Source organism: Ictidomys tridecemlineatus, chromosome 7, assembly GCF_052094955.1.
Source record: "Ictidomys tridecemlineatus isolate mIctTri1 chromosome 7, mIctTri1.hap1, whole genome shotgun sequence".
NCBI lineage: Eukaryota > Metazoa > Chordata > Mammalia > Rodentia > Sciuridae > Ictidomys > Ictidomys tridecemlineatus.
In genome coordinates this window covers 191,436,644-191,451,879 of record NC_135483.1, presented here as the reverse complement: position 1 = coordinate 191,451,879, position 15,236 = coordinate 191,436,644, and the positions used below count along the sequence as shown (strand labels likewise).

Genomic DNA, 15,236 nt, shown 5'->3' with positions numbered 1-15,236 from the left:
CCAACTTATTGGCTGCGCTCCTTTATGTAAGTGACTTAATTCCTCTAAACCTGGCTTTGCACCTGCAAGGAGAAATACGGATCTCTTCCTCCTAAAGAGCATGTAGTGGGTACCCAGCGAGTGCACATGTCACTGGGCGCACCGACACTTGCATGCCAGGGCGCTCGATCTCTGCAAATGGAGTTTCCTTGCGCGCTGCTTTGCAGCTCCAAGTGCAGCCAAAAGCTAGCTCGGGGGGGTGAGTTGTGGGTGGGGGCAGAGGGGAGAGCCCCCGCAACTCCCTCCCGGCCCTCGGCTCGGCCTCGTGCGCGGTGCCATTGGCCGGGGCGGCCCGGTGGGCGGGAGGATGACATCAGCGGCAGGTTGGATTATAAAAGCACGAGCGGAGCCACGGGCTCAGAGCGCACCCAGCCGGCGCCGTGCAGCACTGGGACCCGCACTCGCCCGGCAGCCCTGCCCGGCAGCCCTGCCCGTCTGCCCGTCGGCTCCGCGCGCCCTCGCTGCTGCGGTTTTGCGCCCCTGGACCCCACCGGCACCATGCACCTCTCCCAGCTGCTCGCCTGCGCTCTGCTGCTCACGCTACTCTCGCTCCGGTCCTCCGAAGCCAAGCCCGGGGCGCCACCGAAGGTGGGTGCTGTCGCGGGGACGTTGGGCCTGTGAGGGGCGTGGGAGGATGTGGCAAGCTGGAGTGACTGGAGAGTGCGAGAAGGCAGCCTTCTTCCCTGGATATATGTCCTCGAAGCCCAGACGCACGGGGTCTATTCCCCTAACCTCGGGAGAAAGTCCACACACGCGCAGCCCCCCCACCTCATTGTGGCCAGCCCTGCAAGTGGCAAAGGAGGGGTGGGCAAAGGGCTCCCCGAAGGAGCCGACAACCACGACCCCGTGGCGGGTGGATGGGGGCTAAGTTGTGCGGCTTCTGTGAGGGTGCACTTGCGGCTAGGAAGGGACAACCGTGCTGACGGGCGCGTGGGGCTTGAGTATCAGGAGCTCGGCAAAGTCACCTGCACTGAAGCCGTGCGTCCCTTCACCTGCCCACTCTTTTCTCTGACAGGTCCCGCGAACCCCGCCAGGGGAGGAGCTGGCTGAGCCCCAGGCTGCCGGCGGCGGTCAGAAGAAGGGCGACAAGACTCCTGGGGGCGGCGGCGCCAACCTCAAGGGCGACAGGTCGCGACTGCTCCGGGACCTGCGCGTAGACACCAAGTCGCGGGCAGCGTGGGCCCGCCTTCTTCATGAGCACCCTAACGCGCGCAAATACAAAGGAGGCAACAAGAAGGGCTTGTCCAAAGGCTGCTTTGGCCTCAAACTGGACCGGATCGGCTCCATGAGCGGCCTGGGATGTTAGTGCGGCGACCCCTGGCGGCGGTGAGTACCGCCAACCCGACCGTAGGGCGCTCGCGCTCGCAGAGCTTTAGCGCCCCGGGGAACCAAACCGTACCCCCACAGCACAGGCGGGCTAGGTTCCTCGCTGATCCCTGGGCCCTGGGTCCTACCGACACCCAGCTGACCTCTAGAGCCGATCCAGGAGATCCTCGCATGGGACCGAGTTTATGCTAAGCATATGCCTGCAATCCCATTTATCGTCCCAGAAGAAATAAGAGAAGGACGAAGTGGTCAGGGAGCCTTGGAAAGGTCAGAGTTGGCTTAGCCTGAATGAACCCATCTGCCTCCCTTCATAGAAGTAGAAACAGGCTTATGGGGTCGCATCCACCGAACTAGCACTTGACCTATTGTCCCTGAAGTGGGAATGATTGGAGAAGTGCCTGCCCCTTATGGTAGAGTATGGCCTCCATGAGCAGCGTCTGGGAGCCCTTCTCCGTGGGGCATCCTGATTCTTGTCCCTTCTTCAAACCCCTTGTGGGCAAACTGGTCTGTCCAGGGTCCTGATGCTGCTTAGCCCTGTGGTTCAGGGGAGAACTTCTGTGTTTGTGACCCTGTTTTAGGTCAGGGAAAGAAACAGACTAAAATAAATCCAGGTCTTGCTCCCAACCTCAAACTCCACATACCCAACAAAACAAATTTCCCCACTAACCCTGTCCCCACATCCAAATTGCGCTGTGGGAACCCTGTTTCTGGCATGGTGTCTTCATCTTCCATCAGAAACCTCTGCCCTGTCCGCAGCCCCTGCCAGGTGTGCATGATGCCAATTTACTGCTACAAAACCTCCCTCCCCTGCTCTCCCCTTTCCATTCTTGCTGCCCACCAGTGCACATGGAATAACTTCTGACATTGACATTCAAGGACATTCAGGTCAGGCTCCTGCTGCTTTCTAGCCTTGCCTCCAGCCCAGCTGCTGTCCCACACCCTGTCTGTCCCACCCCAGGCATAAGGAGGCTGCTCTCTCCACCCAGAAAGCCTGGTCAGTGACCACAGCCTTCTCCCAGCAGGAAACAAGAGGGCCTCTCCAGAGCATTGCCTGAGACTTTTTTACGGTCCAAGACACCTTTGCAGGAAGCACATTTTGATTTGTGACCTATTCAAGTCCCCATATTGATTTATGCAATTTAAGGGCCAGACACTGGCCTAAGGCAATCTGCAACCTACCCTCACCCCCAAGGGAGTATTTAGAAATATTTGTCAATGACCAGAGGAACCTGCATACTCAGACTCATCCCACCCACCACCTGCTACCTTCTCTATGTTTTTGCCTCCTCCTTCCTCTCTCTGCAGCCAGGTTTGCTCAAGCTTTGTGCTTCTCCCCAGTTGCCTGTGATCTTGACTCTCCCCTGTATGGGGAGAGAAATGGTTCTGGCACTTAGATTCCAGCCCTCAGTGCTACCACTGTGATGTCTTTTGCTCTCTTTTCTCCTGTCTGAACAACAAAGAGATGGAGTTTAAAGCTTCAAATGATCAGTTTGTGACTTAAGTGCCAAACTCAGACTTCAGAATTTAAATGAAGTTAATTAACCTTCTATGGGTTAGGGCCTGGAATGTACTTTCCTGAAGGTGCTGCCTTGTTCTTGGCATGGCTGGGTGTGGGCACCAGGTGGTGGCCACAAGGGTAGTGAGTTCAGATAGCTAAGACTCCTCTGACCAGGTCAGGAATCAACATCCTGGAAGTTCTTAACTTAGATGACTGATAACAGCCTTAGCCTGCTCCACCCCACCCTCACCGACCCCATCCTGGTGAGAGAGTGGATCATCCTTCCTACACCTGCAGTCTCCTGGGAGAGATGCCCAGGATAAAGTCTTAAAGAGAAAAACAGGTTGTGGCCATTTCTCCACTCAGGGGGTTGACTTTAGTTTCAAGTACCACCATAATAACTGTTGCTGATGATGGTTATAGGTCTGGATTATAAACTACTAATGACAGAGACTGGATGGCTGAGACCTCAATGAACACTTTGCCCCTGGGCCCCAGGAACATCACAGGCATCTTTCATCTAAACTGATGGAGCAGTCAGAGAAGGGGAGAGAGAGCTGTACAGGCCTGGGGTCCCTCAGTGAGTGCTGTCCTTAGGGAGGACTGTGCACTGTCTTAGGAGGAGCTAATGGAGCACCATATACCCATTAGCAGGGACCCAGTACAGCTCTTTTCACAGTACTCTGATCCTCTTAACCCAGAAACCAACTTGACTGACATTTCCTCAGGCTGTCAGACATCCTTTGCTCTCTACTCCAGGGGACCTGGACTAGCCCCTCTGCAGCAAGGGCAACTAGGGAAGGACATGCTCTTTACTGAGTGGTGGCTATGAGCCAGATCCTGCTGCTGCCTAATATGGGGCTCCTGTTGAATGCCAGCACCTTGGGAGGTGGCAATTATCTACTTTATGGGTGAGGAAAACAACACTCACAGCAACCCAGGGAGTGGAGTTTGAAGCTGAGATTTGAACCCAGAATTCCTGACTCCCCAGATGTTTCTTTTCTCTGTCCTTCTGTGGCCACCCAGACACATAAAACGGGACAAACCCCTGGCTGAGGGTTTGTATTGCAGCAAAAGAGATTGAGGCGCGGGGGCTGGGGGGGGGGCTTGCTTTTCCTTAGCATACCTCATGGTGTTGAGGGCAAAGCCTGGATCAGAGGAGGCGGGGGGGGTGTAGGGGGGGGTGTGTGGGGGAGGCTGGAAGACATGCTGGTTCTACCTGAGCCAAGGGCAGCCGCACAAGCTGAGGGGGAGTGCAGAAGGCCTTTCCCCTCCACAGGAAAGCCTTTGTCAGAGGCCCAAGGGTAAAGGCAGAGGGACATTACTTTGTGCTGCTGTGGAAAAGGGGAGGAAGGTTCTAGAAATGGCCTGTAGGCTGGGTTTCTCAGCTAAAAGGCCAGAACTGAGTGTCCTGTGTCCACTCTGTTTCAGGATTGGGAACTAGCTCCGTGTGCTGAGGTCATCCTTGGTCATCAGCCTCTAGCATCTGGAAACACCTCCAACGCAATGTGGCTTTTACATTTCTTCTTTTTTTTTCCCCCCTGGTACTGGGAATACACAACACCAGCTGTTTTATTATTATTTTGGGGAGGGGAGGGTATGATTTTATTGTTTGGGGGTTTTTTTGAAAATTAAAAATAAAAAGTTATATATATTATATATATATTATATACATGAAACACACACACCTACACCGACTTGATGACAAGAGACAGTTTTTAAGAGACTGACAACACCAGCTGTAAAACATTGCTGTTTGTAAATTCATGTCATGCATAAATGTATTTATGTTGTAAAGCTATTTATATTGTTTATAAAGAGATATTTATAAAAATTTTATTTATGTAACTAAATGAAAGAAGCCAATCATTGTAATGTTTTTGTCCTAACTAGTTGAAAAAATGTAAAAAAAAAAAAGTCATTCCATGAACATACTGAAAACTGTCTTTATTTACTCATTGTATTTATTTTTTAGGAATTAGTCTGAGGCAGAAAGCAAATTTGATCACAAGATATTTACCTCCAAAATAGATCAGTCAGGTTCCCAGTTCTGGATTTATTCATACCAAAATACCCCAGGGAGCTTAATAAAAAACGGATTCCTGTCCCAATGCTCCCTTTGCTCTACTTAATCTGAGTCTCTCAGGACAGGACTGGCCATGTAGACTTTGTCCCAGGTAATTCTGACTAGCTCTGCTCAAGCACCTGACCATTGGGAATCCAAAGCCACTGACCAAATTGAAATTGGATTCGGCTGCCTTAAGGGCTGCTCAATCCCACTCCACCTTTTCTGTGAAATGTCCAGAAATCTCAAGAAATGTGCCTTTGCTTTGGGGAGAATGTGTCTGGACATCTTGCAGGAGAACCAAGCCACCCTGGGCATCTCAACTACTCCCTTACAGACTTGCTCCCAGTGTCTAGAATGGGTCATTTCCTCTAATGACTGCCGCGCTGGGCTGGAAGCCTGAGGCTGAGGCCCTCAGAGGCAGAGTAGGTGTTGGTGGAGTTCACATCTGTGTCACGTGGCATGCTTTTGTGAGGGGGCTGTGGTTTTTCTCTTCATTTGAAGCTGTGACAATTACAGTTCCTAAGCCCCATGGAGCCTTGAATGTGAAATTATGAATAATGATTTTGAATTTATGAATATAATTTAGATTAGATCTCTTTGCCTGAAACCAATAAGAAATTTTTAAATAACTTGGAGGTAATCTCACCACATACTCCATTCCGTAACACTCCTTGTTCTCAACAGGGGAAAGCAGAGACCTAAAAAGCTTCTCGGGCTGCTGACATCAGGTGCATTGGAAGCACTCTGTTCAGGGGAGTTGGGAACTTCAGGCCAGAGCCAGGGGAAGAATTCTAGAAGAAAACTGGCCAGAGAAGGTGGCCAGTAGTACCTGGTCTTCCTGCTGGCATGAGGAGCCCCTTGTTCCTTGCAGCCCTCTAGCAGCAGGTTCTCGGAGATGCATACCCAACTCAGTCATATTCCTGCTGGGGAAGGTGGGATACCCCCACCCCTCCACTTCTGCCAGTGCCCTTGGAGACAGCTCTCCAGTCCTGGGCCTGGCACCTTCCTGTCTCATTCCCTCTGTGACTGGAGATGTGGTATCCATGCTGGTGAGGATGAGGGCTCCAGCACCCAGGCCTCACCAGGGCTTTGGCTCACTGTGCTGTCCACAGACCCCCTTGAAAGGGGAAGTGGAGGAATGTGACAGGGCCAGGAAGATAGAAGACTGGGCATGTTTTACCCTGCAGGTTTCACTGGTGACAATGCAGGTGCTCTTCCAAAAGCCCAGAGACAGAGGGACAGTGAATTCTGGGATCCAGGGAACTACTACTAGATGCTGAAGGATTTCCCAGTGGACACCACCTGGTCTGCCAGCATCCAAAAGCACATAAGGATTCTCAGCCCCAAACTATAAGTACTATTCTCCTGACTAGCATGCATCACATGCAAACGACACAGACCATCCTCTGCTGCCAGTGTCCACCTCTCTGGGCCAAAGCCAGCCCCTCAATCTGTGGGTTAGTAGATGGTGGGGCAGCCAGGCCTCCTTGTACATCCACCTTAGAGTCCTGTCACTGCCTCCTGAGCAGCAACCAGGACATGTCATTCAGCCAGGGAGTTCTGCTGGAAATCCAGGAAATACTGACATTCAGTAAGTACCTGTAAATGTTGGGAAGCCTCCAGGGATTCCCCTGGTGATACTGTCAAGAACTCTGAGCATCTGGTATGGGTCCTACCTCCTTTCTGGCCTCTTGCATCTCATCTCAAGCTACCCGCAGAACCTGCAGCTTCACTCCCACATGGGGTGACAGCAACAACCAGGACCTGCTTAAAGACTGGTTGTAGGGGTGGGGAGCCTGGAGTCCTGGTCTTCTGGGACAGGCTGGAAAACTCTGCAGGGTTAGAAGCTGCCCTGTGAAGGGCCAGGTGGGCAGAGTAGTGGGGGACAGGTGTTGTAGGGCCCAGGAAACCTGTCCTTTGCTGAACTGCTCAGCTAGGGGCCAGAGAGTGGTGGGCAATATAGGAAGAGTTATAGAGACTGTCACTCTGTCAGCTTTCCATTTTCTTATCTCCTTATGTGGTGTTTCCACTTTCATGTCTTATAGTCATGCTTCTCTCTCTAACAAGTGTAATTTAATTTTGGCTTACTATTTTGTACTATTAACTTTAGTATTATTGAGATTGGGTTCAATCTTTGTATACTTTCTCCTTATAACAATAATAATAATTATCATTAAATTTATCAATTCCTATGTTTTAATCAATTTTCTACATGACACACGGATACTTTGAAAATAAGATGAATACCTATTTGCATGGTTTGAAATTCTGTAAACTTTTAATCCATTTTACTTTGAGTACTATTATGTCCAAATATTCTGACTCTATTTAAAAATTTTTTTTTAGTTGTAGGTGGATAAATACCTTTTTTATTATTATTATGTGGTGCTGAGGATCAAACCCAATGCCTGACACATGTAAGGAAAGTGTTCTACCACTGAGATACTACCCCAGCCCCTGACTCTATTTTTAATTCACTGAAGACTGATAATAGTGTTGAAAAAACATACTGTGATTTTATTTTTTCTATTCTCATATTTTAATAGTTTTAGTTGTTATTTATTCAGCACATGAGAGTTCAGTGTTAATATATGTATTAGATAAGATATGTGAAGGTATGCTAAGGTAACAAACCACCTCAAATCTCAGTGGCTTAGGGCTGGGGATGTGGCTCAAGTGGTAGCGTGCTCAACTGGCATGCGTGTGGCCCGGGTTCGATTCTCAGCACCACATACAAACAAAAATGTTGTGTCTGCCGAAAACTGAAAAATAAATATTAAAAAAAAATTCTCTCTTTCTCTCTCGTTCTCACTCTCTCTTTAAAAAAAAAAATCTCAGTGGCTTAAATTCTAAAGATTTGTTTCTTGTTCATACAAAGTCTGCTGTGGGTGCCCATGCAACCCTCCAGGGCAGCTCCTCACCCTACTTATGTTAGCCCATGCACCTATGTGCTAGTCAGCTTTCTGTCATTATAAAGAAATACCTGAGATAATTAACTTATAAAGAGAAAAGGTTTGTTTGGGCTCACAGTTTTGGAGGTTCTATGATTGGTTGGCCCCATTGCTTTGGGCCTATGGTGAGGCAGCACATCATGGTGGGAGTGTGTGGTAGAACAAAACCAATCACCTTACAAGCCAGGGAACAAAAATATTGAGGAGGGGGCTGCAGACCTGATTGCCTTCAAGAGCATGCCCCCCAGTGACCCAATGACTTCCACTAGGCCCAACTTCTTAAGGGTTCCACCATCTCCCAATAGGGCCATCCTAACGACCAAGCCTTTAACACAAGAGCCTTGGGGATTTTCATGATCCAAATCCACATGTGTTTTCTCCATCAACAAAGCAGGGGAAGAGAGCGTGCCAGGAGGTCAGACCATGAAGGACTTCCACCCAGACACAATATGAGACTTATGTTCATATTTGATTGGCCAAGCAGTGCCGCCCTCCTTGTGCCTGGAATGGAGGAGGCCTGGATTCCAACCTGCAGGAGCGGAGCTGTGCTGATGCAGTTTCCACCAAGCCCACTCCTTTCTTTGCTGCCACACAACCCCTAGGAAATTCTTTTTTAGGTCATGTGAAAATAAATTCCTGCTTTATTTTTATTTGTGCTTGATAGCTTTGCTCAAACTTTGATTCCTTCCCTTTTTGTGTTTTTAAAAGTTTAGGTGTATTTGTAATATAGTAGATTAAAATATATGTACTTTAAGAAATTTTACCTTTTAACCAGGAGACCTAGATGCTTCACATTTATTGTCATTAATGCTTATGCTGACTTCTGACTTCATCTTGAGTATCAAGGTTCTTTAATCCCGCCCCGCATAGATGGTTGTGCTTGCTTATATCTTCTGCAATGATTTGGAAAGTAGACATCCTGTTTTCAATTCTGTTAGTGGTTCCTTGAGGTTTTTCATGAAAATTATTAAACCCACCTTTATACTGTTATCAGAATTGAAATCACAGAAGCTTCAGGCTCCTTTAGAAGAGAGACAAAAGAATTGAGTCCATTTGCTTCTTCCTTGTCTCCTCTACCCTTTAAGGATCTCCATGAATATAGTCTGAGACACTCCCCTTAACTGGATCATTAAAAGCACCAAAGCCTCTCCTCCCCTTCGGTATCTTCCTGAGTCTGCTTACGTCAGTTCTTCAGACTTCTGACCCTGACCCTCTTCCAATTCAGGCCCCATCACATGCTCCTCTTTGTCTGGGGCTGGCTCCCCTGCTCCTGCCCGCCTTCTATGACAGTTGCTCCCTCCTGCAGGCCTGGGTTTGGACTTCAGCCCAATGAAAGGGCATGTGAATGTGTCTTAGTCCATTTCTGTTGTTCTGACAAAATTCATAAAGAATACAGGTTCATTTGGCTCCCAGTTCTAGAGGCTAGAAGTACAATAGCATAGTGTTGGCACTAGCTTGGCATTTCCCTTCCCTTGCAGGCTGGGAGACCTCACCATGTTTAAGATGATGCAGTATTGGTATTGTGCTTGTGCCAAGACGCACAAGGGTCTGCTCTGAGCCTGACCCTAGAAAAGCTGTGGTCAGTATGGTACTAGTACGTGCAGACTCTGTCCCCAAGGACGCAGGCCTCCCAAACTGTGAGCAAGAACTCAGGCCCACTAACAGTGACCTGCAGTCGGAGCAGCCTAGAGGATGAGGCCACCACCTTAGTCACCCATCACTCCAGAAGCCCATGGCACTTCACTCATGGACAGAACAAGCCCACATGCTTTCTTCTCATTTCCTCCAGGTTGAGAGTTGATGGCTCACAAACCCTCAAAGAGGACACTGGCCACTACACACTATCAATACACTGCTCTACAATGGGGCCACCCTCCAAAATGGCAGGCTAAAAACTTCTATTTATTTATTTTTTTATTTTTGGTACTGGGATTGAACCCAGGGGTGCTCTACCACATCCTCAGTCCTTTTTAATTTTTTATTTTATTTTATTTTCTAGTTGTAGGTGGACACAACACCTTTATTTATTTATTTATGTTCATGTGCCGCATGAGGATTGAACCCAGTGCCTCACATGTACTAGGCGACTCTCTACCATTAAGCCACAATCCCAGTCCCAATTACTTTTTATTTTTTGAGACAGTGTCTCACTAAATTGTTTAGGGCCTCACTAAGTTGCTGAGACTGGCCTTGAATTTGTGATCCTCCTGTCTCAGCCTCTCGAGCCACAGGGATTACAGGTGTGCTCCACCAGGCCTAGCACTAAACTTCTTTTCTTTATAAAGTACCTAGACCCAAGTCATTTTATTATAGCAACTGAAAACAGACTAATACTCCTACTTATTTCAATCAGATCTCTGCTCAAGTGCCAATCCCTCACGGCCTTCCACAGCCATGTTATCTGAAAACTCTTCTCGTCTTACTGCCCCACACCCCGGTTATCCCTTATCCTGCTTTGCTTCATTCTGTGCTTATTTGTTTCTACTTGACTTTTCACTAGGATGTAAATTCCATTGGTCAGAATTTTGTCTTCTTCACCACAAATGTCCAGTGTCTGTCTAACCCCAGAGCACTAAATGCGCAGTAAATGTTTGTCAAATGAATAAACCATCATGTTTACAGCCGATTCCTAGACAACAGTTCCAATTAAGTAAACAAACAACGAATTTAATAGAAGTGACCTTTTAGTTCTAAAAACCTAATCTGTCTTTTTTACATATATTGAATAAAATCCTTGCAAAGCTCTGCAAACCAGAAGAGTAGCATCTGCAAATCATGGAGATCCTTGGTGGGCTTAAGCAAGAACAGTGCCTGCACACAGGTCTTAGTACACATTTGTTCAATAAATGAGTAAAAGGAAAGATTTTTAAAAACTTAAATGTCCACAATAAGGGTTCACCCTGTAACTATAAGGGGGAAAAAGAGGGGCTGGGGATGTGGCTCAAACAGTAGCGTGCTCGCCTGGCATGCGGGCGGCCTGGGTTCTATCCTCAGCACCACTTACAAACAAAGATGTTGTGTCTGCTGAAAACTAAAAAAAAAATTAAAAATTTTTTAAAAAAGAAAAAAAAGGGCGGGGGGAGAGGAAGCTCTTCATGTGCTGATAAAAATGAGCTAAGGGAACACAGCAACCTGTGGAACAGAACAGTGGCCGCCATTATGTAAAAGGTGAGTCTGCAGGAAGATGCAGATGTACAGAAACTGTTCACACCATCTCTAGGTCTAGGGAGAACTAGAAAGCTGGAGGACAGGGGTCAAAAATGTCGTTTCACTGAGTGCTTTTTATTTTTTAATTCTTTTGAATTGTTGCAAGTTTTTAATTATTTGTTTTTTTAAAAAAATATTATCCATGTGAATATTTTATCTTTTCTTTTTGCAGCTACCTGGAGAAATCATTGAGGTTGGAGTCATCTCAGAAAAGGGAACTCGGGGCCATGGAGGAGATAGCTGAATGTCCTGGGAGGCAGCAGGAAACTGAACCACCTTCCCCCGCCGCCCATAGCACTCCTGGACTCCTGTCCTTCTGTGGAGGCTCTTGGGGCAACCCAAAGGGCACCTCAAGAGAGCCCCCCTGCCTGGAGCCCACTGTTCTGAGGGTGCATTCAGAGCCCGTCAGGTGCTAAAGTGGCAACCAAACACAGTGTTTGACGCAGAGATGGGAAGAGAGGCAAATCATGGATTCCTAATAAGTTTCATTTTTAAAAACACTCTGACCTGCTGTCCAGCCTGTGGACTTCATATCCCAATATACTGTGCCTGTCAGTGTGTCCTTGCCCACCTACCTGAAAACATCTGTGGCCAGCATCCTGGCTGTATGCTGGGACTGACAAAATGTACAGGTATTACCCATCGAAGTGACATACCAGAGAGTCCATCAAAGCCTGGAAAGCTCAGAGAGGAGAACCTCAAATTTCTTAGTCATAGAAACTTTAAAATACAACTATGTCAACAATTCAGTGAATGATCTTATGTGTTAAAGACGTGTTTGTCCCTAAACACATCTTTAACAAGATGTGATGCTCAGTAGATATGAAATGATACACAGAAAGTGGATTATGTTTTTACAATATTTTTTTTGCATTTCAGCAGCTTCTTGAGTGATATCTGGAAAATATCTAGTCTCGAATATCACATGAGAAGGTATTTACAAAAATCTCCTGCCATTATAATTCTGGCTTATTTCTCTGAATAAGTTTGATCATAATGGCAAAAGAGGATGAAAAACTAAGTGTAAGAAAAGTGATACTGATAATGGAAAAAAATCAGTGGGGTGGTGGCTACTTTTGTCAAAATTCACCAAACTTACAAGGCACCAAACACTTACAATGTGTGCACCACTATACATAAATTATACCTTAGTACAGTTATTTGAAAATAACTGATGGAGAGAGGAGTCTCTGGGCAAACTCTCAGCCCAAGGGACCCTGCCCACTGTAGTGAGAAGTCAGGGACTTCCCGGAGAAGGAAAGAAAGGAATGGGACACAATGGAGCTGTTGCCTGCCTTTTCTGGAACATCAGCTTTCAATAGGAGATCATTTCCATTTCCAACCCCAGTGCTCTTATGTTTCTTTTTTGTTCCAAACAAAAAATGAGCCATCAAATAGGTTCTAGCACCACTAAAATACACTGGGTTCACAGTTAATCAAAGACTAGAACAACAGTACAATTTAGTCCAAACACGATGACATTTAACGTTAGCCATTATTTCCAAAACATCAGCAGTCTTTACATATTTAAAAAATAAAGATAGAAACCCTAGCAAGGTCTTAGTATGGGTTACAGGTCCTCAGAGAATGTAAAAAAGCCGGCTGGCAATTGCAGGGGGAAATCTACAGCCTGCTGGTGCCCTCTGGTGATGAGAGTGCAGGACTGCATGAAATTACAAAGATTTAAGGTGGTTCTCAAACTATCGGAAAACCTGTTAAAACAGCTTGCTGGGCCACGTCCTCCATTTCTAATTTGGAAAGTCTGAGCTAGGCCTGAGAATTTGCATTTCAAATAAGTTTCTGGGGAACATTGCTGCACCTGCTCCTGGAACCACACTTGAGAATCACTGGTTTGGGTAAAATAGCCCCATGCCCGCTTCTATGATGGTACTGGATTGCATGCTGGGCAGTTCAAAGAGCAAGCATTTCCTACATCTCAACAAGGCTATGAGTTATGTTTTTGTTTGGTTTTCATTCTTCCAAATGTTTGCAACGTGGTTTTAACTTTCCTTTCTTATCTAAAGTAGACTCTTTTTTTTTTTTTTTTTTGCATCACCACTGGGGACTGAACTCAGAGTGCTCTACCATCAAGTCACATCTCCAGTCCTTTTTATTTTTTATTTTGAGGCAGGACCTTGCTAAATTTCCCAGGCTGGTCTGGAGCTTGCCATCTTCCTGCCTCAACCTCCTGAAGCACTGGGATTTCAGGCATGTGCATTCATGCTCATTCATCTCTCTTGCTGTAGAATTGTTTCTAAAAGGTGGGCACAGACTACTTTTGGCAAAGATGGACTGGGCACCTTGAAGCAGGGGCTCCTTTTTGCCTTTTTAGTAGACTTCCATGGGGAGGATGAAGATTGCCCAGACACCCTGCGGGACTGGCTCTTCAAACATGGACTTGGCTTTGAAGAAGCCATGTCACCCTCTGCCTGGGGACTCCAGACCCCTCTCCACTTGTTGCCCCAGCCCTTTCTAAGCTTCTCACTGGAACTCCTCCAAGAGCTTTTAGGAGAGGACAGGTTAGCCTGGGCCCAGTCCCTGGGCCTGCTTGTGGGCTGATTCAGGGCTGCAAATATAAAGATTCTTAATTCCATCTGGCTTTGTAGAAAGGAAAACCCTGAACTGTGAGAAAGTGCCTCTGGGGCAGAGTGAGCTAGGAATCACCATCACCAAAGCCACAGGGATTTTCCTTGTATGAGTCTTCAAGAGTAAGGGTCAGGGGCTAGGGTTGTGGTCCAGTGGTAACATGCTTGCCTAGCATGCGTGAGGTACTGGGTTTGATGCCATGTACAAATAAAAAAAATAAAGGTCCATAAACAACTACAAAATATTTTTTTTAAAAAAAAAAAGGGTAAGGGTCAGTCACATTCTTTTGGATCAGCTAGAAACATGCTGCCTCTTTCTTCCTAAAATGGTAGATCAGAAAGGAAGTGGGGCAGGGAGGGCACTCAGGGAGTGAAACCCCAGGGACGGACCCCAATTGGCCTAATTGATTCAAAGACTCATCTCTAGGCCAATGGACTATGGCTATGGTCCAAGTCTCCTGTGATGGGCACCTACATGAGGACCATTTGATTTGGTTGGAGCAGGATCCACCCTTCTAAGGGACACTTGGCAGATAAAGTGAGTGTCCTAGTAGGTCCTCCAGAACTTGTTTCCCAGGTTCTGGAGCAGTGTCCGTGCTTGGGTTCTCTGTGGTTGCTCTCCCTCTAGCCCTGGCAGACAGAAGCCACCAGTCCCTACACATAGCTGTGCTGCTTCTTTCTGCAAACAGGCTTTGCGGGGGGGGGGGGGGGGGGGCACTGGAGAAAGGACACTGCCTCAGGCAGTGGGGCGGTGAGTGACCCCAGCACCTGTAGGGGCTGGTGCAGGTCAACTATCTCCCCCCAAGACAGAGGCCTGGGGAGGCCCCAGGGCAGCCAAAATGGAATTTTCAGAGTCTCCACGTCCCACACCTTCCATATAAAGCCACAGACTCCCTCTGCTGAGACAGAGAAGGTGAAGGAACCCTGCTGGAGCTGATGCCCAGGACAAGGGCCTCTGCCAATGAGGGCAGGGCCCTGGTGAGGGCAAGGATGATCTATGGGTCTACAGTGGCTGGGTCACAAAGGGAAGCACCTGCTGGGGTGCTGGGACCCCACCAAGGCTTCACAGCCCCAGGCTGACCAGCTGTTCTCCAGCAGGAAACTTTTCCTCTTGGTTGCTTGGAGGTTCCGGCCTGCTGTGGTCTGATGTATCCCCCCAAAAACTCATATGTTGGAAACCTAATCCCCAATGTAACAGAATTGGGAGGTGGCACCTTTTGGGAAATGTTTGGGAAGTGAGGGCTCCACCTCACAACTGGATTAATGCTATTATATAAGGGCTTGACAGATAACATGTGGTCCCTTTTTGCCCTTCCACTTTCTTCCATGTGAAGACACAGCTCTCCTCCCTTGCAGAGGATGCAGGGTTCAAGGTACCATTTCGGAAGTGGAGACTGGTCCATTACCAGACAATAAACCTACTGCCACCTTGATCTAGGCATCTTGAGAACAGCCTTCAGAACCATGAAAAAATAAATTTCTGTTCTTTATAAGTTACCCAGTCTCAGGCATTTTATTACAGCTTTACAAAATGGACTTAAGACACAGCTTCCTTCTAGACA

The 15,236-nt window shown here is 47.5% G+C and overlaps 1 protein-coding gene across 2 annotated transcripts; it reads left to right on the top strand.

The window, feature by feature from the left end:
* The first annotated feature begins 385 nt into the window (after positions 1-385).
* On the top strand, positions 386-11,976 carry Nppc (natriuretic peptide C). Of its 2 annotated transcripts, none has more exons than XM_078018213.1 (3): positions 386-627; positions 1,055-1,365; positions 11,262-11,976. In XM_078018213.1, exons 1-2 carry the CDS (start codon positions 538-540, stop codon positions 1,343-1,345), a joined length of 381 nt encoding a protein of 126 aa, XP_077874339.1. In that variant the 5' UTR covers positions 386-537; the 3' UTR covers positions 1,346-1,365; positions 11,262-11,976. The 2 variants fall into 2 exon arrangements, with proteins under 2 accessions (XP_077874339.1, XP_005326491.1); XM_005326434.4 differs by lacking the exon at positions 11,262-11,976 and adding an exon at positions 4,295-4,793.
* The last annotated feature ends 3,260 nt before the right edge of the window (positions 11,977-15,236 follow it).

Excerpts from the sequence above, each read along its gene's own strand:
- Nppc (XM_078018213.1), top strand. The coding sequence starts at position 538 with ATGCACCTCTCCCAGCTGCTCGCCTGCGCTCTGCTGCTCACGCTACTC. Across the intron at positions 628-1,054 it reads AGCCCGGGGCGCCACCGAAG|GTCCCGCGAACCCCGCCAGG; the intron begins GTGGGTGCTGTC and ends TTTCTCTGACAG.